The sequence below is a fragment of the Musca autumnalis genome, unplaced genomic scaffold, assembly GCF_047663935.1.
Source record: "Musca autumnalis isolate F117 unplaced genomic scaffold, ASM4766393v1 scaffold_5, whole genome shotgun sequence".
NCBI lineage: Eukaryota > Metazoa > Arthropoda > Insecta > Diptera > Muscidae > Musca > Musca autumnalis.
Window position 1 is genome coordinate 194,505,786 of NW_027412088.1, and position 19,630 is coordinate 194,525,415.

At 38.9% G+C, this 19,630-nt stretch overlaps 1 protein-coding gene across 1 annotated transcript in view; it reads right to left on the reverse strand.

The window, feature by feature from the left end:
- Window positions 1–633: 633 nt before the first annotated feature.
- The window catches only part of tei (irregular chiasm C-roughest protein teiresias), a 368,344-nt gene continuing 349,347 nt past the window's right edge, over window positions 634–19,630 (reverse strand). The window contains exons 12-13 of the mRNA XM_073990187.1: window positions 1,112–1,290; window positions 634–1,045 (exon numbers count right to left, since the gene is read on the reverse strand). Of these exons, the coding sequence (XP_073846288.1) occupies window positions 749–1,045; window positions 1,112–1,290 (476 nt within the window). The 3' untranslated portion in view covers window positions 634–748. The remainder of the gene's footprint in view (window positions 1,046–1,111; window positions 1,291–19,630) is intronic.

Below are 19,630 nucleotides of genomic sequence, written 5' to 3' on the forward strand. Positions count from 1 at the left end.
TTTACTCATATCTTTTGTTTGGTATATTTATTCAATAAATTAAAACAAAAAAGTATATAAAAACAAAATAGGTTTTTGTTGTAATATTTTAAAGTAATTTATTTTATACATTCGTTAATCTCTTTTTGGCCATTTTAATTTTTTTCAATATCAAATATACAATATTTTTTTTTTTATTTATAATAAATAAAATTAAATATTACATTTTTAATTTTAGTTTTTATTTTCTTTATAATATTTAATTTTAAATATTATCAATAAAATTTATGTTAATTTTCAAAATTATTTTTAGTGTGAAAAAGTTTTCAAAAGAGAGGAACTAAAATAATTTACACAATTTGAGTTTTAATTTGGCGTTTTTTTTAAATGTTTTTACACATAAAAATAAGTTTAAGAAAATTATCAAGAGAGTATGAGAGAGTGATAGCTATGTGAAAGATAGAGCAAGAGTTTTGTATGTATGTAATTTACATTATTTAATAATGTGTTTTTATTGCATACTTTTATGCTTATTTTTAACAAATGTCAAGAATGTTTGCTGCATACTTTTAGGGGTTTCCATGTTAATATCATATGATAGCTTAATAGTAGACACAGTGTAGTAGTATATAAATAGCTAAGTTTTATAGGTTTTTTCTTTATTAAAATTATGGTAGCATAGTTTTAGGCTTAAAAATTACAAAAACTCAAAAAGTAACTAAGAAAAATTATTCACAATTTAATTGCTATTTTTTCAACGATTTTCCATTTAAACAAAAAATCTTAACCACAAAAGATTTACTAAACACCAAAATCGCCACTGGGCCTTTACCGCATTGTTAGTACCAAACACGGGGAAATGTATTTCCTCTGGTTCACTTAATTCCTCCTCTTCTTCATCGATGACATTTGCCAGTGGCCTATAGCGCAGAGTGAAGTTAACTTTTATCACCGCCTCTGCCACACCACCCGGTGAGGAAACAATAAAATAGAATGTACGAGGAACTCTTTCATGCATACTGACATAGGTAAGGCGGGCTTCTTTGCAAAATGGGGTGGGAAGATCCTGTAACAGAAGATACAAATTTTCTTATCTCAAAATCAAAGGAATCTGATGTTTTTCTTAACTTACCGTAAATCCGTAGGCCAGCACGGTGTTGCCATATTGATTACCCGGCGTATAAACCCGATCGCCATGCAACCATCTGGCAGCATGCGCGGGAGGATTGGCACAAAATTCCACGGATAAATGTAGTGGTGAACCGGGATATGCAACGGGAGTGGTATTGCGTGCCACAACGGTGGGATGACCTGCAATAATATTGAGATAACAAAAAAGTTCGAATTATTAAATGTTTGCTGCATACTTTTAGGGTGTAATATAAATAAATTATGTGTTTGTATCACCAACAAAGGAAGGAGGTTGAACATGGGTTTTAAGGAAAAATATCAGCAATTATTTCGAGAAGAAAGGGTGCTTCTATGGACCCATTCTGAGAAAAAGGGTGCTTCTATGGACCCATCCTGAAAGAAAGGCTGCTTCTATACAGCCTTTCTGAAAGAAGGGGTGCTTCTATAGACACTTTCGGAAAGAAAGGGTGCTGCTGTTGAACCTTTCTGAAAGGAAGGGTGCTTCTATGGACTTTTTCTGAAAGAAAGGGTGCTAATATGGACCTTTTCTGAAAGAAAGGGTGCTTCTATGGACCTGTTCTGAAAGAAAGGGTGCTTCTATGGACCTTTTCTGAAAGAAAGGGTGCTTCTATGGACCTTTTCTGAAAGAAAGGGTGCTTCTATGGACCTTTTCTGAGAGAAATGGTGCTTCTATGAACCTTTTCTGAAAGAAAGGGTGCTTCTATGGACCTTTTTTGAAAGAAAGGGTACTTCTATGGACCTTTTCTGAAAGAAAGGGTGCTTATATGGACCTTTTCTGAAAGAAAGGGTGCTTCTATGGACCTTTTCTGAAAGAAAGGGTGCCTCTATGGACCTTTTCTGAAAGAAAGGGTGCTTCTATGGACCTTTTCTGAAAGAAAGGGTGCTTCTATGGACCTTTTCTGAAAGAAAGGGTGCTTCTATGGACCTTTTCTGAAAGAAAGGTTGCTTCTATGGACCTTTTCTGAAAGAAAGGGTGCTTCTATGGACCTTTTCTGAAAGAAAGGGTGCTTCTATGGACCTTTTCTGAAAGAAAGGTTGCTTCTATGGACCTTTTCTGAAAGAAAGGGTGCTTCTATGGACCTTTTCTGAAAGAAAGGGTGCTTCTATGGACCTTTTCTGAACGAAAGGGTGCTTCTATGGACCTTTTCTGAAAGAAAGGGTGCTTCTATGGACCTTTTCTGAAAGAAAGGGTGCTTCTATGGACCTTTTCTGAAAGAAAGGTTGCTTCTATGGACCTTTTCTGAAAGAAAGGTTGCTTCTATGGACCTTTTCTGAAAGAAAGGTTGCTTCTATGGACCTTTTCTGAAAGAAAGGTTGCTTCTATGGACCTTTTCTGAAAGAAAGGGTGCTTCTATGGACCTTTTCTGAAAGAAAGGGTGCTTCTATGGACCTTTTCTGAAAGAAAGGGTGCTTCTATGGACCTTTTCTGAAAGAAAGGGTGCTTCTATGGACCTTTTCTGAAAGAAAGGGTGCTTCTATGTACCTTTTCTGAAAGAAAGGGAGCTTCTATTGACCTTTTCTGAAAGAAAGGGTGCTTCTATGGACCTTTTCTGAAAGAAAGGGTGCTTCTATGGACCTTTTCTGAAAGAAAGGGTGCTTCTATGGACCTTTTCTGAAAGAAAGGGTGCTTCTATGGACCTTTTCTGAAAGAAAGGGTGCTTCTATGGACCTTTTCTGAAAGAAAGGGTGCTTCTATGGACCTTTTATGAAAGAAAGGGTGCCTCTATGGACCTTTTCTGAAAGAAAGGGTGCTTCTATGGACCTTTTCTGAAAGAAAGGGTGCTTCTATGGACCTTTTCTGAAAGAAAGGGTGCTTCTATGGACCTTTTCTGAAAGAAAGGGTGCTTCTATGGACCTTTTCTGAAAGAAAGGGTGCTTCTATGGACCTTTTCTGAAAGACAGAGTGCTTCTATGTTTCTATAGACCCTTTCTGAAAGACAGAGTGCTTCTATGTTTCTATAGACCCTTTCTGAAAGACAGAGTGCTTCAATGTTTCTATAGACCCTTTCTGAAAGACAGAGTGCTTCTATGTTTCTATAGACCCTTTCTGAAAGACAGAGTGCTTTTATGTTTCTATAGACCCTTTCTGAAAGACAGAGTGCTTCTATGTTTCTATAGACCCTTTCTGAAAGACAGAGTGCTTCAATGTTTCTATAGACCCTTTCTGAAAGACAGAGTGCTTCTATGTTTCTATAGACCCTTTCTGAAAGACAGAGTGCTTCTATGTTTCTATAGACCCTTTCTGAAAGACAGAGTGCTTCTATGTTTCTATAGACCCTTTCGGAAAGGAAGGGTTCTTCTATATACCCTCTCTGAAAGACAGGGTGCTTCTATATACCCTTTCTGAAAGACAGAGTGCTTGTATGTTTCTATAGACCCTTTCTGAAAGGAAGGGTTCTTCTATACACCCTTACTGAAAGACAGGGTGCTTCTATAACCCTTTCTGGAAGAAAGCGTGCTTCTATAACCCTTTCTGCAAGAGTGCTTCTAAAAAATTTTCTTAAAGAATGAGTGCTTCTAAAAACTCTTCTCAATGAAAGAGTGCCTCTATAGACCATTTTTGAAAAAAGGGGTTCTTCTATAGACCCTTCCTGAAAGAACTCGTGCTTTTATATACCCTTTCTGAAAGACAGGGTTCTTCTATAGACCCTTTCTGTAAGACAGGGTGCTTCTATAGACCCTTTCTGAAAGACAGAGTTCTTCCATAGACCCTTTCTGGAAGAAAGGGTGCTTCTATCTACCGTTCTAAAAGAAAGGGTGCTTCTACAAATCCTTTCTGGAATAATAGGTGCTTTTAAATCGAAATTTCCTAGCTAATTTAATCTTATGAAAAATATTTTATTAACATCCTAAAAACCCTTAAACTATACTTAACAAAATATAACCATTTTCACGAAAACTTGCATTTAAACTACGTTTAAAATAATGTTCATTGTCAAATATTTCATAATCATTCTCATGTCACTTTTTCTTTACATTCTCAATTTAGACTTCCTTTTCTAAGTAACCCCTAATGGACCAATCTGAATTTTTCTAAATATTTTTCCTACAAAAGCTGACAAAATTTGCAAATTCAAATATTTATTCATAAAAACCCATTTCCTCACAGCAGCAGAAAAAAAAATTGCCAGATCAACCAATGGCCGAAACTCAACACATTATCCCTGATGACTTGCTTCCTCCCACAAAAACTCTCTCTTCCCCCCAAAACAAAAAAACTAAAAATACCCAATGAACTTTGCAGACAGTTTTTGTGTGGAAAAATAGATTTCATCATCTATTCAAAATTTCCAACACAAAGAGAGAAGAGATTTTTTTTGCTCTAAAACTTTTGTCATGTTATGTTTTTAATGACTCCTATTTAATAGCTTTTCCATATTGGGAAACTGGCAACGCAAAAGCTTATGCAAAACACACACACCCACTCATTTGTCATACCATTCCTTTTGCTACCAAAATGTTTTTGGGGGCCAACCAAATCAGAGGACTCCCATCCATACAAGCGTAACCATAGTCAAACGGAAATGAGTTCTGAAAAGTTGAAAAGTACCGGATGTAAGCAGTAAAACAAGTTGTCACAACTTGTTTGTAGTTGTAGGAAGGCAGACTTAAACAGCCACACACTCTTTGTTAAGTACACACAGACACACATAAGAGTAGACGACAACAATAATTGTCCCTTTTGGTTGTGGTGATGACTGTGTGTGGATGTTCAGCCATTATTAGAGATAACATTTAACTATAATTTCAAAATGTCTACTTTATTTCAATGGCAGTGCAGACAAATTATTATTGAAAAAGTAGTGATTGAAGGTTTTTAGATGCTGACTTGAAAATCTGACCATTTGGAAATGGTTGCTAAATGCCACAGAGAATTTAATTTTTGTTTAAATTAAATGACGCCTAAACATATGCACCCTTTCTTAGAGATAGGGTCTACAGCAGCGATTGGCACCCTTTTTAGATAAAGGTCTACGGCAGCACTCTTTCTCAGATAAAGGGTCTATAGAAGCACCCTATCTTAGATAAAGGTCTACGGAAGCACCCTTTCTTAGATAAAGGTCTATGGAAGCACCCTTTCTTATAGAAAGGGTCTATAGAAGCACCATTTCTTAGAAAAGGTGTCTATAGCAGCTCCCTTTCTTAGAAAAAGAGTCTATAGAAGCACCCTTTTTAAGAGAAAGTGCCTATAGAAGCACCCTTTCTTAGAGAAAGGGTCTGTAGAAACACCCTTTCTTAGAGAAAGTGTCTACAGAAGCACACTTTCTAAGAGAAAGGGTCCATAGATGCAGCCTTTTTCAAAAAAAAGACTCTATAGAATCACCCTTCTCAAGAAAGGGTCTATCAAAGCACACTTTCTTTGAGAAACGGTCTATCGAAACACCCTTTCTTGGAGAAAGGGTCTATTGAAGCACCATTTCTTTGAGAAAGGGCCTATCGAAGCACCATTTCTTTGAGAAAGGGTCTATTGAAGCACCCTTTCATAGAAAAAGGGTCTATAGAAGCAGCCTTTCGTAGAGAAAGGGTCTATTGAAGCACCCTTTCATAGAAAAAGGGTCTATAGAAGCAGCCTTTCGTAGAGAAAGGGTCTATAGAAGTACCATTTCTTAGAAAAGGGTCTATAGAAGCATTCTTTCTTAGAAAAAGGGTATATAGCTTCACTCTTTCTCAGAGGAAGGGTCTATAGAAGCACACTTTCTAAGAGAAAGGGTTTATAGATGCACCTTTTTTCGGAGAAAGGGTTTATAGATGCACCCTTTTTCGGAGAAAGGGTTTATAGAAACACCCTCTCTTAGAGAAAGGGTTTATAGAAACACCCTTTCTTAGAGAAAGGGTCTAAAGAAGCACCCTTTCTTAGGGAATGGGTCTATCGAAGCACCCTTTCTTAGGGAATGGGTCTATCGAAGCACCCTTTCTTTGAGAAAGGGTCTATCGAAGCACCCTTTCTTTGAGAGAGGGTCTATCGAAGCACCCTTTCTTTGAGAAAGGGTCTATCGAAGCACCCTTTCTTAGAGAAAGGGTCTAAAGAAGCACCCTTTCTTAGGGAATGGGTCTATCGAAGCACCCTTTCTTTGAGAAAGGGTCTACCGAAGCACCCTTTCTTTGAGAGAGGGTCTATCGAAGCACCCTTTCTTTGAGAAAGGGTCTATCGAAGCACCCTTTCTTTGAGAAAGGGTTTATCCAAGCACCCTTTCTTTGAGAAAGGGTCTACCGAAGCACCCTTTCTTTGAGAAAGGGGTCCACCGAAGCAACCTTTCTTTGAGAAAGGGTCTATTGAAGCACCCTCTCTTTGAGAAAGGGTCTATTGAAGCACCCTCTCTTTGAGAAAGGGTCTATTGAAGCACCCTTTCTTTGAGAAAGAGTCTATCGAATCACCCTTTCTTTGAGAAAGGGGTCTACCGAAGCAACCTTTCTTTGAGAAAGGGTCTATTGAAGCACCCTCTCTTTGAGAAAGGGTCTATTGAAGCACCCTTTCTTTGAGAAAGAGTCTATCGAATCACCCTTTCTTTGAGCAGGGTCTATCGAAGCACCCTTTCTTTGAGAAAGGGTCTATCGAAGCACCCTTTCTTTGAGAAAGGGTCTATCGAAGCACCCTTTCATTGAGAAAGGGTCTATCGAAGCACCCTATCTGTGGAAAGGGTCTATCGAAGCACCCTATCATTGAGAAAGGGTCTACCGAAGCAACCTTTCTTTGAAAAGGGTCTACCGAAGCAACCTTTATTTGAAAAGGGTCTATCGAAGCACCCTATCTGTGGAAAGGGTCTATCGAAGCACCCTTTCTTTGAGAAAGGTCTATCGAAGCAACCTTTCTTTGAGAAAGGGTCTATCGAAGCACCCTTTCTTTGAGAAAGGGTCTATCGAAGCACCCTTTTTTTGAGAAAGGTTCTATCGAAGCACCATTTCTTTGAAAAAGGGTCTATCGAAGCACCCTTTCTTTGAGAAAGAGTCTATCGAAGCACCCTTTCTTTGAAAAAGGGTCTATCGAAGCACCCTTTCTTTGAGAAAGGGTCTATCGAAGCACCCTTTCTTTGAGAAAGGGTCTATCGAAGCACCCTTTTTTTGAGGAAGGTTCTATCGAAGCACCCTTTTTTGAGGAAGGTTCTATCGAAGCACCCTTTCTTTGAGAAAGGGTCTATCTAAGCACACTTTCTTTGAGAAAGGGTCTATCGAAGCACCCTTTCTTTGAGAAAGGGTCTATCGAAGCACCCTTTCTTTGAGAAAGGGTCTATCGAAGCACCCTTTCTTTGACAAAGGGTCTATCGAAGCACCCTTTCTTTGACAAAGGGTCTATCGAAGCACCCTTTCTTTGAGAAAAGGTATACCGAAGCACCCTTTCTTTGAGAAAGGGGTCTACCCAAGCAACCTTTCTTTGAGAAAGGGTCTATCGAAGCACCCTTTCTTTGAGAAAGGGTCTATCGAAGCACCCTTTTTTTGAGGAAGGTTCTATCGAAGCACCCTTTTTTTGAGGAAGGTTCTATCGAAGCACCCTTTCTTTGAGAAACGGTCTATCGAAGCACACTTTCTTTGAGAAAGGGTCTATCGAAGCACCCTTTCTTTGAGAAAGGGTCTATCGAAGCACCCTTTCTTTGAGAAAGGGTCTATCGAAGCACCCTTTCTTTGACAAAGGGTCTATCGAAGCTCCCTTTCTTTGACAAAGGGTCTATCGAAGTACCCTTTCTTTGAGAAAGGGTCTACCGAAGCACCCTTTCTTTGATAAAGGGGTCTACCCAAGCAACCTTTCTTTGAGAAAGGGTCTATCGAAGCACCCTTTCTTTGAGAAAGGGTCTATCGAAGCACCCTTTCTTTGAGAACGGGTCTATCGAAGCACCCTTTTCTTTGAGAAAGGGTCTATCGAAGCACCCTAACTTTGAGAAAGGGCCTATCGATGCACCCTTTCTTTGAGAAAGGGTCTATCAAAGCACCCTTTCTTTGAGAAAGGGTCTATCGACGCACCATTTCTTTAAGAAAGGGTCTATCGAAGCAACCTAACTTTGAGAAAGGGCCTATCGAAGCACCCTTTCTTTTAGAAAGGGTCTATCGAAACACCCTTTCCTTGAGAAAGGGTCTATCGAAGCACCCTTTCTTTGAGAAAGGGTCTATCGAAGCACCCTATCTGTGAGAAAGGGTCTATGGAAGCACCCTTTCTTTGAGAAAGGGCCTATCGAAGCACCTTTTCTTTGAGAAAGGGTCTATCGAAGCACCCTTTTTTCAGAGAGAGTCTATAGAAGCACCAATACTTTGTGAAAGGTTCTATCGAAGCACTCCCTCTCTTTCTTGCAGAAAGTTTCTATAGTAGCATACTTTTTCAATAAAATATAACTTTCACGTTTAACTGCAACTCCCATAAGTATGCATTAAATTGGTTAATAACATTACGTAGGCATCGTAAAACACTTCATGTCACAACTTGTCTCTTCAGAGAATACTCTCAATGAGTAAGTAACATTTAAACCAATGTTTTCCAACGTATCACTCTCAACAACTAGTGACTCTCTACCCCCCTTCCACTCTTTATAAACCCCATTTGCATTTTCTAACTTAGAATATAAAACGACACAATGCAATAATAGTAGGAAATTGAATAATTTTTTATTGTTAAAGGAGAGCGGGAGAGAAAAAAACCGTTACAAGTAAATAAATGGAAAGCAATGTAACAAGCAATGCAACAAACGGACCAGCGCCATGGCTCAATGCAATTCTTTTGTTTGTCGCTAAGGCTGGGAGTGGGATAGAGGGACAACATTTAAGTCGCAACATTTATTCCAAGCACTAGCAACAAAACTGAATAAAATGCCACTTGTACAGTTAGAAAGATGCACAGTTAAAGCAATTGCTCGGTACTGCTGCAATATAATGGTCATATTCATTCTACTGTTCGAATTCTCCGTTCTCGTTTGAATGCATATTTTTTTCCATTTCTTCCATTCAATGTTTGTTGCATTTCTATTGCTTCCCTATAGAAAGTTTTGTGTTTTTTTTTTGTTTTTCTTCGACACAACACTGTATCGAGGGAATTGTTGTAATTGCTTTAGAATACTGTTGTTACTACTACTAAAAACATTATTATTGTTGTTTTATTTTATTTTTGTTAACAGTGCGATTTCTTTTTTCTTTTATTTACCATTGCATATGCCAAAACAACATTGGAGTCATCAATTTGTTGTTATTGGATAATGGTGTTTAGGGGCGACGGGAAACAAGGGGTAGTAGCCATAGTAAGTGGTTTGTGTGTTGCTGCTGCTGCTGCAGTAGGTCTCTAGGAAATGTTAGTTATTCCTAGAATTGTTAATACCAAAACACAAAGTGGCAATTTGTTTGTAAAGAAAATTCAATTTGTAAGAAAAATGTTGTTTAGCAAAGAAACAGAAACGCCATCATCGTCAATTGTGTAACTCTCAACACAATGAATGAATTTGCATTTAGCCATCCCCCTATTGTTGTCTTTATAATAGCCGTTCCTTGTTGAATTAAAATTATAACAACTAGAAATCGGAGGAGGAATTTTAATTTAAAATAAAATCAAGCAAAAAAAAACAATGATACAAAGTTTGTAGTTAATGCCACTGGAAAGAAAAATAGTTATCACAATACAAATAAAAATTAAAGCAGTAAATATTCTGAAATGAAAAAAAAATAACAAAACAAGTAGAGGTATCAGTCAGCTTTGCCGACAACTCAGAAACTCCACACAATAACTGTAAAAAGTCTGGCTTCTATTAAACCTTTCCAGAGGAAAGGGTATTTCTATTGAAGCTTTCCAGAGGAATAGGTGCTTCTATTGAACCTTTCCTGAACAAAGGCTGCTTCTATTCAAAGGAAAGTGTGCTTCTATAGAACCTTTACAGAAGAAAGGGTACTTCTATTGAAATTTACGAGAGAATAGGTTGAAAGAGTGCTTCTACAGACACATTCTTGAGAAAGGGAGCTTCTATAGACCCAGAGGAAAGGGTGCTTCCATAGACCTATTCTAGAGGAAAGGGTGACCCTATAGACACTTTTCAGAGGAAAGAGTGCTTCTACAGGCCCTTTCCAGAGGAAAGGCTGCTTCTACAGACCCATTCCAGAGGAAAGACTGCTTCTATAGATCCTTTTCCAGAAGAAAGGGTGCTTCTATAGACACTTTCCAGAGGAAAGGGTGCGTCTATGGACCCTTTCCAGAGGAAAGGGTGCTTCTATAGACACTTTCCAGAGGAAAGAGTGCTTCTATAGAGGAAAGGGTGCTTCTATAGAGGAAAAGGTGCTTCTATGGAAATTTTCCAGAGGAAAGGGTGCTTCTATAGACACTTTCCAGAGGAAAGAATACTTCTATATACCCGTTCCAGAGGAAAGAGTGCTTCTATAGCCGCTTTCCAGGGGAAAGGGTGCTTCTATAGACTCTTTCCAGAGGAAAGAGTGCTTCTGTAGAGAAAAGGGTGCTTCTATAAACTCTCTACAGAGGAAAGGGTGCTTCTATAGAGGAAAAGGTGCTTCTATGCACCATTTCCAGAGGAAAGGGTGCTTCTATAGACACTTTCCAGAGGAAAGACTACTTCTATAGACCCGTTCGAGAGGAAAGAGTGCTTCTATAGGCGCTTCCCGGGGGAAAGGGTGCTTCTATAGATCCTTTCTAGAGGAAAGGGTGCTACTATAGACACTTTCTTTGAAAGGCTGCTTTCAAAGAAAGTGTGCTTCGATAGACCCTTTCTGAAAGAAAGGGTGCTTCGATGGACCCTTTCTCAAAGAAAGGGTGGTTCGATAGACACTTTCTCAAAGAAAGAGTGCTTCTATAGACCCTTTCCAGAGGAAAGGGTGCTTCTATAGACCCTTTCCAGACAAAAAGGTGCTTCTTTAGACCCTTTCCAGAGCAAATGAAGCTTCTACAGACTCTTTCCAGAGGAAAGGGTGCTGCTATAGACCCTTTCCAGAAGAAAGGGTACTGCTATAGACCCTTTCCAGAGGAAAGGGTGCTGCTTTAGACCATTTCCAGAGGAAAGGGTGCTTCTATATACCCTTTCCAGAGGAAAGGGTGCTTCTATAGACCCTTTCCAGAGCAAAGGAAGCTTCTACAGTCTCTTTCCAGAGGAAAGGGTGCTGCTATAGACCCTTTCCAGAGGAAAAGAAGCTTCTACAGACTCTTTCCAGAGGAAAGAGTGCTGCTATAATCCCTTTCCAGAGGAAAGGGTGCTGCTGTAATCCCTTTCCAGAGGAAAGGGTGCTGCTATAATCCCTTTCCAGAGGAAAGGGTGCTGCTATAGTCCCTTTCCAGAGGAAAGGGTGCTGCTATAATCCCTTTCCAGAGGAAAGGGTGCTGCTATAATCCCTTTCCAGAGGAAAGGGTGCTGCTATTGACCCTTTCCAGAGGAAAGGGTGCTGCTATAGACCCTTTCCAGAGGAAAGGGTGCTGCTATAGACCCTTTCCAGAGGAAAGGGTGCTGCTATAGACCCTTTCCAGAGAAAAGGGTGCTTCTATAGACCCTTCCCAGAGGAAAGGGTGCTTCTATAGACCCTTTCGGGAGGAAAGAAAGCTTCTACAGACACTTTCCAGAGGAAAGGGTGCTGCTATAGACCCTTTCCAGAGAAAAGGGTACTTCTGTAGACCCTTTCCAGAGAAAAGGCTGCTTCTTTAGACCCTTGCCAGAGGAAAGGCTGCTTCTATAGAACCTTTCCAGAGGAAAGGCTGCTTCTATAAACCCTTTCCAGAGGAAATGGTGTTTCTATAGACACTTTGCAGAGGAAAGGCTGCTTCTATAGACCCTCTCCAGAGGTAAGGGTAGTTCTACAGACCATTCCAGATGAAAGGGTGCTGCAGTTTCCAGAGGTATGAATGCTTCCAAAGCCCCTCTATAGATGAAAAGGCGCTTATATAGACCCTTTTCAGAGGGATGGGGGCTTCTATAGACCATTTTCAGAGGGATGGGGACTTCTATAGACCCTTTCCAGATTAAAGGATGTTTCTAAAGTCTCTTTCTATAGGAAAGGGTGCTTCTATAGACCCATTGCAGAGGAAAGGATGCTTCTATAGACCTTTTACAAAGGAAAGGGAGCTTCGATAAACCCTTTCCAGAGCAAAAAGTGTTTCTATAGGACTTTTCCAAAGGAAACGGTGCTTCGCAGAGGAAATTGTGCTCCTATAGATCCTTTCCATTGGAAAAGGTGCTTCTATAGACCCTTTCCAGATGAAAAGGTGCTTCTATAGAGAATTTCCATAGGAAAAGTTGCTTCCATAGACCGTTTCCAGAGGATAAGATGCTTCTATAGGGAATTTCCAGAGGAAAAGTTGTTTCCACAGACCGTTTCCAGAGGAAAAGGTGCTTTTATAACCATCATTTAACCGCAGGATCACCGTGACAAGACTAAATTATGTCTGCAAATCTTAGGTCTCCCTTCCTTAACCATCTGGACCGTCGCAGTAAGCTTAAGTTGTGTCCGTAACTCGTAAGTCTCATTTATTTAACCTTCGGGTGTCGGCAGGACCGTCGCGATAATCCCATGTTGTGTTCGTAACATATTGGTCTTACTTTTTGCACCCTTCGGTGATGTCAGGACCGCCGCGATAATCATATGTTGTGTCCGTAACTCTTGGACCCCCCTTATCCATTTGCAGCTGACCGTAGGACCGCCCGTTGAACCTCAGTGGTGTCGAACCCAAGATTAACAGCCAAAAACAGGGAGGGAGTAGTTAACCAGATGACCTACGAGGCCATATCTGTGCAGTAGAAGGAGTAGTGAGCCAGAGCTCCATCAGAACCCAGAGAAGGCAAATCTTAACATGGAGTACTTATCCAGGTCACCTTTGGAAAGCCAAGTTACCCGATTACTTATCCAAGTCTCCCACCGACTTTAAAGGACTGAAACGTAACTTTTGGGTCTCCCTTATCCATTAGGAACTAAACATGACCGTTGAACCTCAGTGGTCCCGAACCAAATAATAACCCCCGAAAACATGGAGGGAGTACTTAACCTGGTCTGTCATAACAGTACAAAAGTAGGGAGTCCTGATCTAGGTCCCCATCAGTACTCAGAGAAGGCAAAATCTTAACAAGGAGCACTTATCCTTTGGAAAGCCAAGTTACCCGAGTACTTATCTAGGTTTCCCACGAAGACCGGGATCGACAAGAGGACCATCCGCTGGATGTACTTATCCAGGTCGCCTCGATAGTGTGGACTTTGAGAACTAAGCCAACACATATTTATTTAAAAATACATAATCAAACTGAGTAAACCCGATCAGTCCTGATCTAAAGCCATATATTGGTTAAAAGCCAAAACGAACCGTGTCACTCTTCCGGTAACTTTTTACTAAATTTCTATAACAGACTCTGGCCCCTGCGAGATATCCGAGCAATTAAAGCGAACTTGTGCCATTACAACCATTATTCTCAACTGAAATCAGCCTTCACCATGAGAAAAGACAGATTAAGGAAACAGGCGGCTGATGAGACGGCATGAAGTTTCTCTTCCGTCACTTCTCTGAGACGAGAAAGATTCATTTTGTAAAGTTTAAACAGATCTCAAATCTCTGCAACGTACGCAGGATCTTTAATGCCATTCTAGCTCTTCTTCCGTTTATTCTGATGCATGAAACCCAGAACCTGTTGCAAAAAATCTTTTCATTAAATGCTCTATTGTTCCGCGCAAAGATTTTGAATAATGGCATATTTAAACAGCTCTACTCCCTTGCAAGCATTACTAAAGCAACAAAAACAACAACAGCGAACTACAATTCATTACAACCATAATCACATAAAATAACTACTCTTGCAAAATATGGTAATAAAAAGCATCTATTTATAATAACGCCACATGATACACTCTGTGCGTAAATTGCCACACCATGACCAAGGGCTAAGTTTTGCCAGTAGGACAGCAGAAACTCGAAACTTAAAAGAGAAACAATCACATAAATTAATAATAAACTAATGAGCAAGCATTGCAATACACTTAGGAAAGTTATCAAAAAAAAAAAAAAAAAAAAACTTTTTTGGAATATCCCACTGTGCCCCCCTTTCCGAAGAACACAAGATTCATAGGCCATAGGAAACGGAGAAAATTAGCACACAGCCAAAAAAGGGGTCAATATATTTTCGCATGAAATTATACTCATTTCGTGTAATACAACACGATATGAGGCCCGAAAACGATTTCCAACAAATTGCATTATCAGTTACATAGCAATTTTCATACAATTCACAAGCACGAAGGACATGCTGGCTGGCTCTGCTTGGCTGAGTGACTGAATGGCTGGCCATTAAACTCATTGGACTTTTGGCTTTAAAGAGAGAGAGAGAGTGAGGATATGTCTTATGATGAAAATCACCAGAATGAAAAAAAAACCAAAACCTCTGTGGCAGCCTTTGGCTACAATTGGTGGTTGCCATCCTCATCGTCATCAGCATCATCGACAGAATGCCAAGGAAGGACATATGAACAACGAACCCATGCAGACACATAAGTATTTTTGCAAATTAAAATTGCATATGCCAGTGGAAAAGCACTTAAAGAAGGGAATGGCAAGGAAGGAGAATGAGAGATGTAAAGATGATGCCATAACATTTTCGTTTTATCCGACAAAAAGGGTTGTTTGTTTATTTGTGTGCAGGGAGGAAGGGTTGGGAATATTAGAGTTTTTACGATTATTTATTCACAAGATGTTATTGCAAAGAACACATGTGGCTAAAATTGCTACTTAAACACTTAATAAAATAAATAAAAAGGACTTTTAATAACAGACGGAGAGATTTCAGAGGATAAGAGAGGACCAATGAAGACCATACAATTTAATGGTGAAAGGGAGTTGCGGCAGTAATTTGCATATATAGGAACATCTACCTCTTAAGGTATTTTATAAATAAAAGACTACAAAACGGAGTCTAAACACAAAAAAAAACGAAAAACTCAAAGCGTATTTTATACATCAAAATTATAAAGGGTCTTCGATAGAAGCACCCTTTCTTATAGAAAGGGTCTATTGAAGCACCCTTACAGGAATGGTGGATAGAAGCACCCTTACAGGAATGCTCGATGGAAGCACACTTTCTTATAGAAAGAGTCTATTGAAGCACCCTTTCTTATAGAAAGGTTCAATAGAAGATCACTTTCTTACAGAAAGCACCCTTTCTTAGAAAAAAGGGTCCATAGAAGCTCCCTTTCTTACAGAAAGCACACTTTCTTAGAAAAAAGGGTCTATAGAAGCACCCTTTCTTAGAAAAAAGGGTCTATAGAAGCACTTTTTCTTAGAAAAAAGGGTCTATAGAAGCACCCTTTCTTAGAAAAAAGGGTCTATAGAAGCACCCTTTCTTAGAAAAAAGGGTCTATAGAAGCACTTTTTCTTAGAAAAAAGGGTCTATAGAAGCACCCTTTCTTAGAAAAAAGGGTCTATAGAAGCACCCTTTCTTAGAAAAAAGGGTCTATAGAAGCACCCTTTCTTAGAAAAAAGGGTCTATAGAAGTACCCTTTCTTAGAAAAAAGGGTCTATAGAAGCACCCTTTCTTAGAAAAAAGGGTCTATAGAAGCACCCTTTCCTAGAAAAAAGGGTCTATAGAAGCACCCTTTCTTAAAAAAAAGGTTCTATAGAAGCACCCTTTCTTAAAAAAAGGTTCTATAGAAGCACCCTTTCTTATAGAAAGGGTCTATAGAACACCCTTCTTTATAGAAAGGTTCTATAGAAGCACCATTTCTTAGAAAAAAGGGTATATAGAAGCACCCTTTCTTAGAAAAAAGGGTCTATAGAAGCACCCTTTCCTAGAAAAAAGGGTCTATAGAAGCACCCTTTCTTAAAAAAAGGTTCTATAGAAGCACCCTTTCTTAAAAAAAGGTTCTATAGAAGCACCCTTTCTTATAGAAAGGGTCTATAGAACACCCTTCTTTATAGAAAGGTTCTATAGAAGCACCATTTCTTAGAAAAAAGGGTATATAGAAGCACCCTTTCTTAGAAAAAAGGGTCTATAGAAGCACCCTTTCTTAGAAAAATGGGTTTATAGAAGCACCCTTTCTTACAGAAAGGTTCTATAGAAGCACCCTTTCTTACAGAAAGGTTCTATAGAAGCACCCTTTCTTAGAAAAAAGGTTCTATAGAAGCACCCTTTCTTAGGAAAAAGATTCTATAGAAGCACCCTTTCTTAGAAAAAAAGGTTCTATAGAAGCACCCTTTCATAGAAAAAAGGTTCTATAGAAGCACCCTTTCTTAGGAAAAAGGTTCTATAGAAGCACCCTTTCTTAGAAAAAAGGTTTTAAAGAAGCACCCTTTCTTAGAAAAACGGTTCTATAGAAGCACCCTTTCTTAGAAAAAAGGTTCTATAGAAGCACCCTTTCTTAGAAAAAAGGTTCTATAGAAGCACCCTTTCTTAGAAAAAAGGTTCTATAGAAGCACCCTTTCTTAGAGAAAGGTTCAATAGAAACACCCTTTCCTACAGAAGGGTTCAATAGAAGCACCCTTTCCTAGAAAAAAGGTTCTATAGAAGCACCCTTTCTTAGAGAAAGGTTCAATAGAAACACCCTTTCCTACAGAAGGGTTCAATAGAAGCACCCTTTCCTACAGAAAGGATCTATAGAAGCACCCTTCCTTATAGAAAGGTTCTATAGAAGCACCCCTTCTTAGAAAAAAGGATCTATAGAAGCACCCTTTGTAAAGGAAAGATCTATAGAAGCACCCTTTGTAAAGAAAGGATCTATAGAAGCACCCTTTGTAAAGAAAGGATCTATAGAAGCACCCTTTGTAAAGAAAGGATCTATAGAAGCACCCTTTGTAAAGAAAGGATCTATAGAAGCACCCTTTGTAAAGAAAGGATCTATAGAAGCACCCTTTGTAAAGAAAGGATCTATAGAAGCACCCTTTGTAAAGAAAGGATCTATAGAAGCACCCTTTGTAAAGAAAGGATCTATAGAAGCACCCTTTGTAAAGAAAGGATCTATAGAAGCACCCTTTGTAAAGAAAGGATCTATAGAAGCACCCTTTGTAAAGAAAGGATCTATAGAAGCACCATTTGTAAAGAAAGGATCTATAGAAGCACCATTTGTAAAGAAAGGATCTATAGAAGCACCCTTTGTAAAGAAAGGATCTATAGAAGCACCCTTTGTAAAGAAAGGATCTATAGAAGCTCCCTTTGTAAAGAAAGGATCTATAGAAGCACCCTTTGTAAAGAAAGGATCTATAGAAGCACCCTTTGTAAAGAAAGGATCTATAGAAGCACCATTTGTAAAGAAAGGATCTATAGAAGCACCCTTTGTAAAGAAAGGATCTATAGAAGCACCCTTTGTAAAGAAAGGATCTATAGAAGCACCCTTTGTAAAGAAAGGATCTATAGAAGCACCCTTTGTAAAGAAAGGATCTATAGAAGCATCCTTTCTTACAGAAAGATTTAATAAAAGCACACTTTGTTACAGAAAGGGTCTATAGAAGCACATTTTATTACAGAAAGATTCTATTGAAGCATTCTTTCTTAGAGAAAGTGCCAATAGAAACACCCTTTCTTAGAGAAAGGGTCTATTGAAGCACCCTTGCTTACAGAAAGGGTCTATAGAAGCCCCCCTTTCTTACAGAAAGGGTCAATAGAAGCCCCCCTATTTTACAGAAAGGGTCAATATAAGCCCCCTTTTTTACAGAAAGGGTCTATAGAAGCCCCCTTTCTTAGAAGAAGAGTCTATAGAAGCCCCATTTCTTAGAAGAAGGGTCTATAGAAGCACCTTTTCTTAGAGAAAGGTTCAATAGGAGCGCCCTTCCTTACAGAAAGTTTCTATAGAAGCACCCCTTCCTTACAGAAAGTTTCTATAGAATCACCCCTTTCTTACAGAAAGTTTCTATAGAAGCACCCCTTCCTTACAGAAAGTTTCTATAGAAGCACCCCTTTCTTACAGAAAGTTTCTTTGTTACAGAAAGGGTCTATAGAAGCACCCTTTGTTACAGAAAGGGTCTATAGAAGCACCCTTTGTTACAGAAAGGGTCTATAGAAGCACCCTTTGTTACAGAAAGGGTCTATAGAAGCACCCTTTGTTACAGAAAGGGTCTATAGAAGCACCCTTTGTTACAGAAAGGGTCTATAGAAGCACCCTTTGTTACAGAAAGGGTCTATAGAAGCACCCTTTGTTACAGAAAGGGTCTATAGAAGCACCCTTTGTTACAGAAAGGGTCTATAGAAGCACCCTTTGTTACAGAAAGGGTCTATAGAAGCACCCTTTGTTACAAAAAGATTCTATACAAGCACCCTTTGTTACAGAAAGGGTCTCTAGAAGCACCCTTTGTTACAGAAAGGGTCTATATAAGCACCCTTTGTTACAGAAAGGATCTATAGAAGCACCCTTTATTACAGAAAGATTCTATAGAAGCACCCTTTGTTACAGAAAGGGTCTATAGAAGCACCCTTTGTTACAGAAAGGGTCTATAGAAGCACCCTTTCCTACAGAAAGGGTCTATAGAAGCACCCTTTCCAACAGAAAGGGTCTATAGAAGCCCCCTTTCCTACAGAAAGGATATATAGAACACCCTTTCTTACAGGAAGGGTCTATAGAAGCACCCTTTCTTAGAAAAAGGGTTTATAGAAGCACCCTTACAGGAATGGTCGATAGAAGCACCCTTACAGAAATGATCGATAGAAGCACAATTTCATATAGAAAGAGTCTACAGAAACACCCTTTCTTATAGAAAGGGTCTATTGAAGCACCCTTCTTAGAGAAAGGTGCTATAGAAGCACCCTTTCTTACAGAGAGGTTCTATAGAAGTACCCTTTCTAAGAGGAAGGTTCTATAGAAGTACCCTTTCTTAGTGAAAGGTTCTACAGAAGCACCCTTTCTTAGAGAAGGTTCTATAAAAGCACCCTTTCTTAGAGGAAGGTTCTATAGAAGTACCCTTTCTTACAGAAAGGCTCTATAGAAGCAACCCCTCTTGCAGAAAGGGTCTATAGAAGCACCCTTTCTTAGAAATAAGGTCTATAGAAACACCCTTTCTTAGAAATAAGGTCTATAGAATCACCCTTTCTTAGAAATAAGGTCTATAGAATCAACCTTTCTTAGAGAAAGGTTCTATAGAAGCACCCTTTATTAGAGAAAGGTTCTATAGAAGCACCCTTTATTAGAGAAAGGTTCTATAGAAGCACCCTTTCTGAGAGAAAGGTTCTATAGAAGCACCCTTTCTTAGAGAAAGGTAGAAGCACCGTTTCTTACAGAGAGGTTCTATAGAAGCACCCCTTCTATAGAAGCACCCCTTTTTAGGGTTTTCTATAGACACTGTTAGGGTTACTTATATAATAAACTTATCGAATCATAAATCTTTTACCATTTTTGCTATAATTTTCCTTTATAAATTTAAAAATTTTACTATTTTTCGTATATGGGAACAGACGCAATATTTGCAACTTACTGCCAAAATCCACGTTTTTTAAATTATTTAAAAATAATCTCTTTTAATTAAATAAAAATCAAAAATTTATTTTAAAAACATATCCCCACTAGTATCTCCTATTGCCTTAATGCCATGGCATTAATTTCAATGTTTTTGTCTATTTCATGCTTGACAGCGATTTCATCA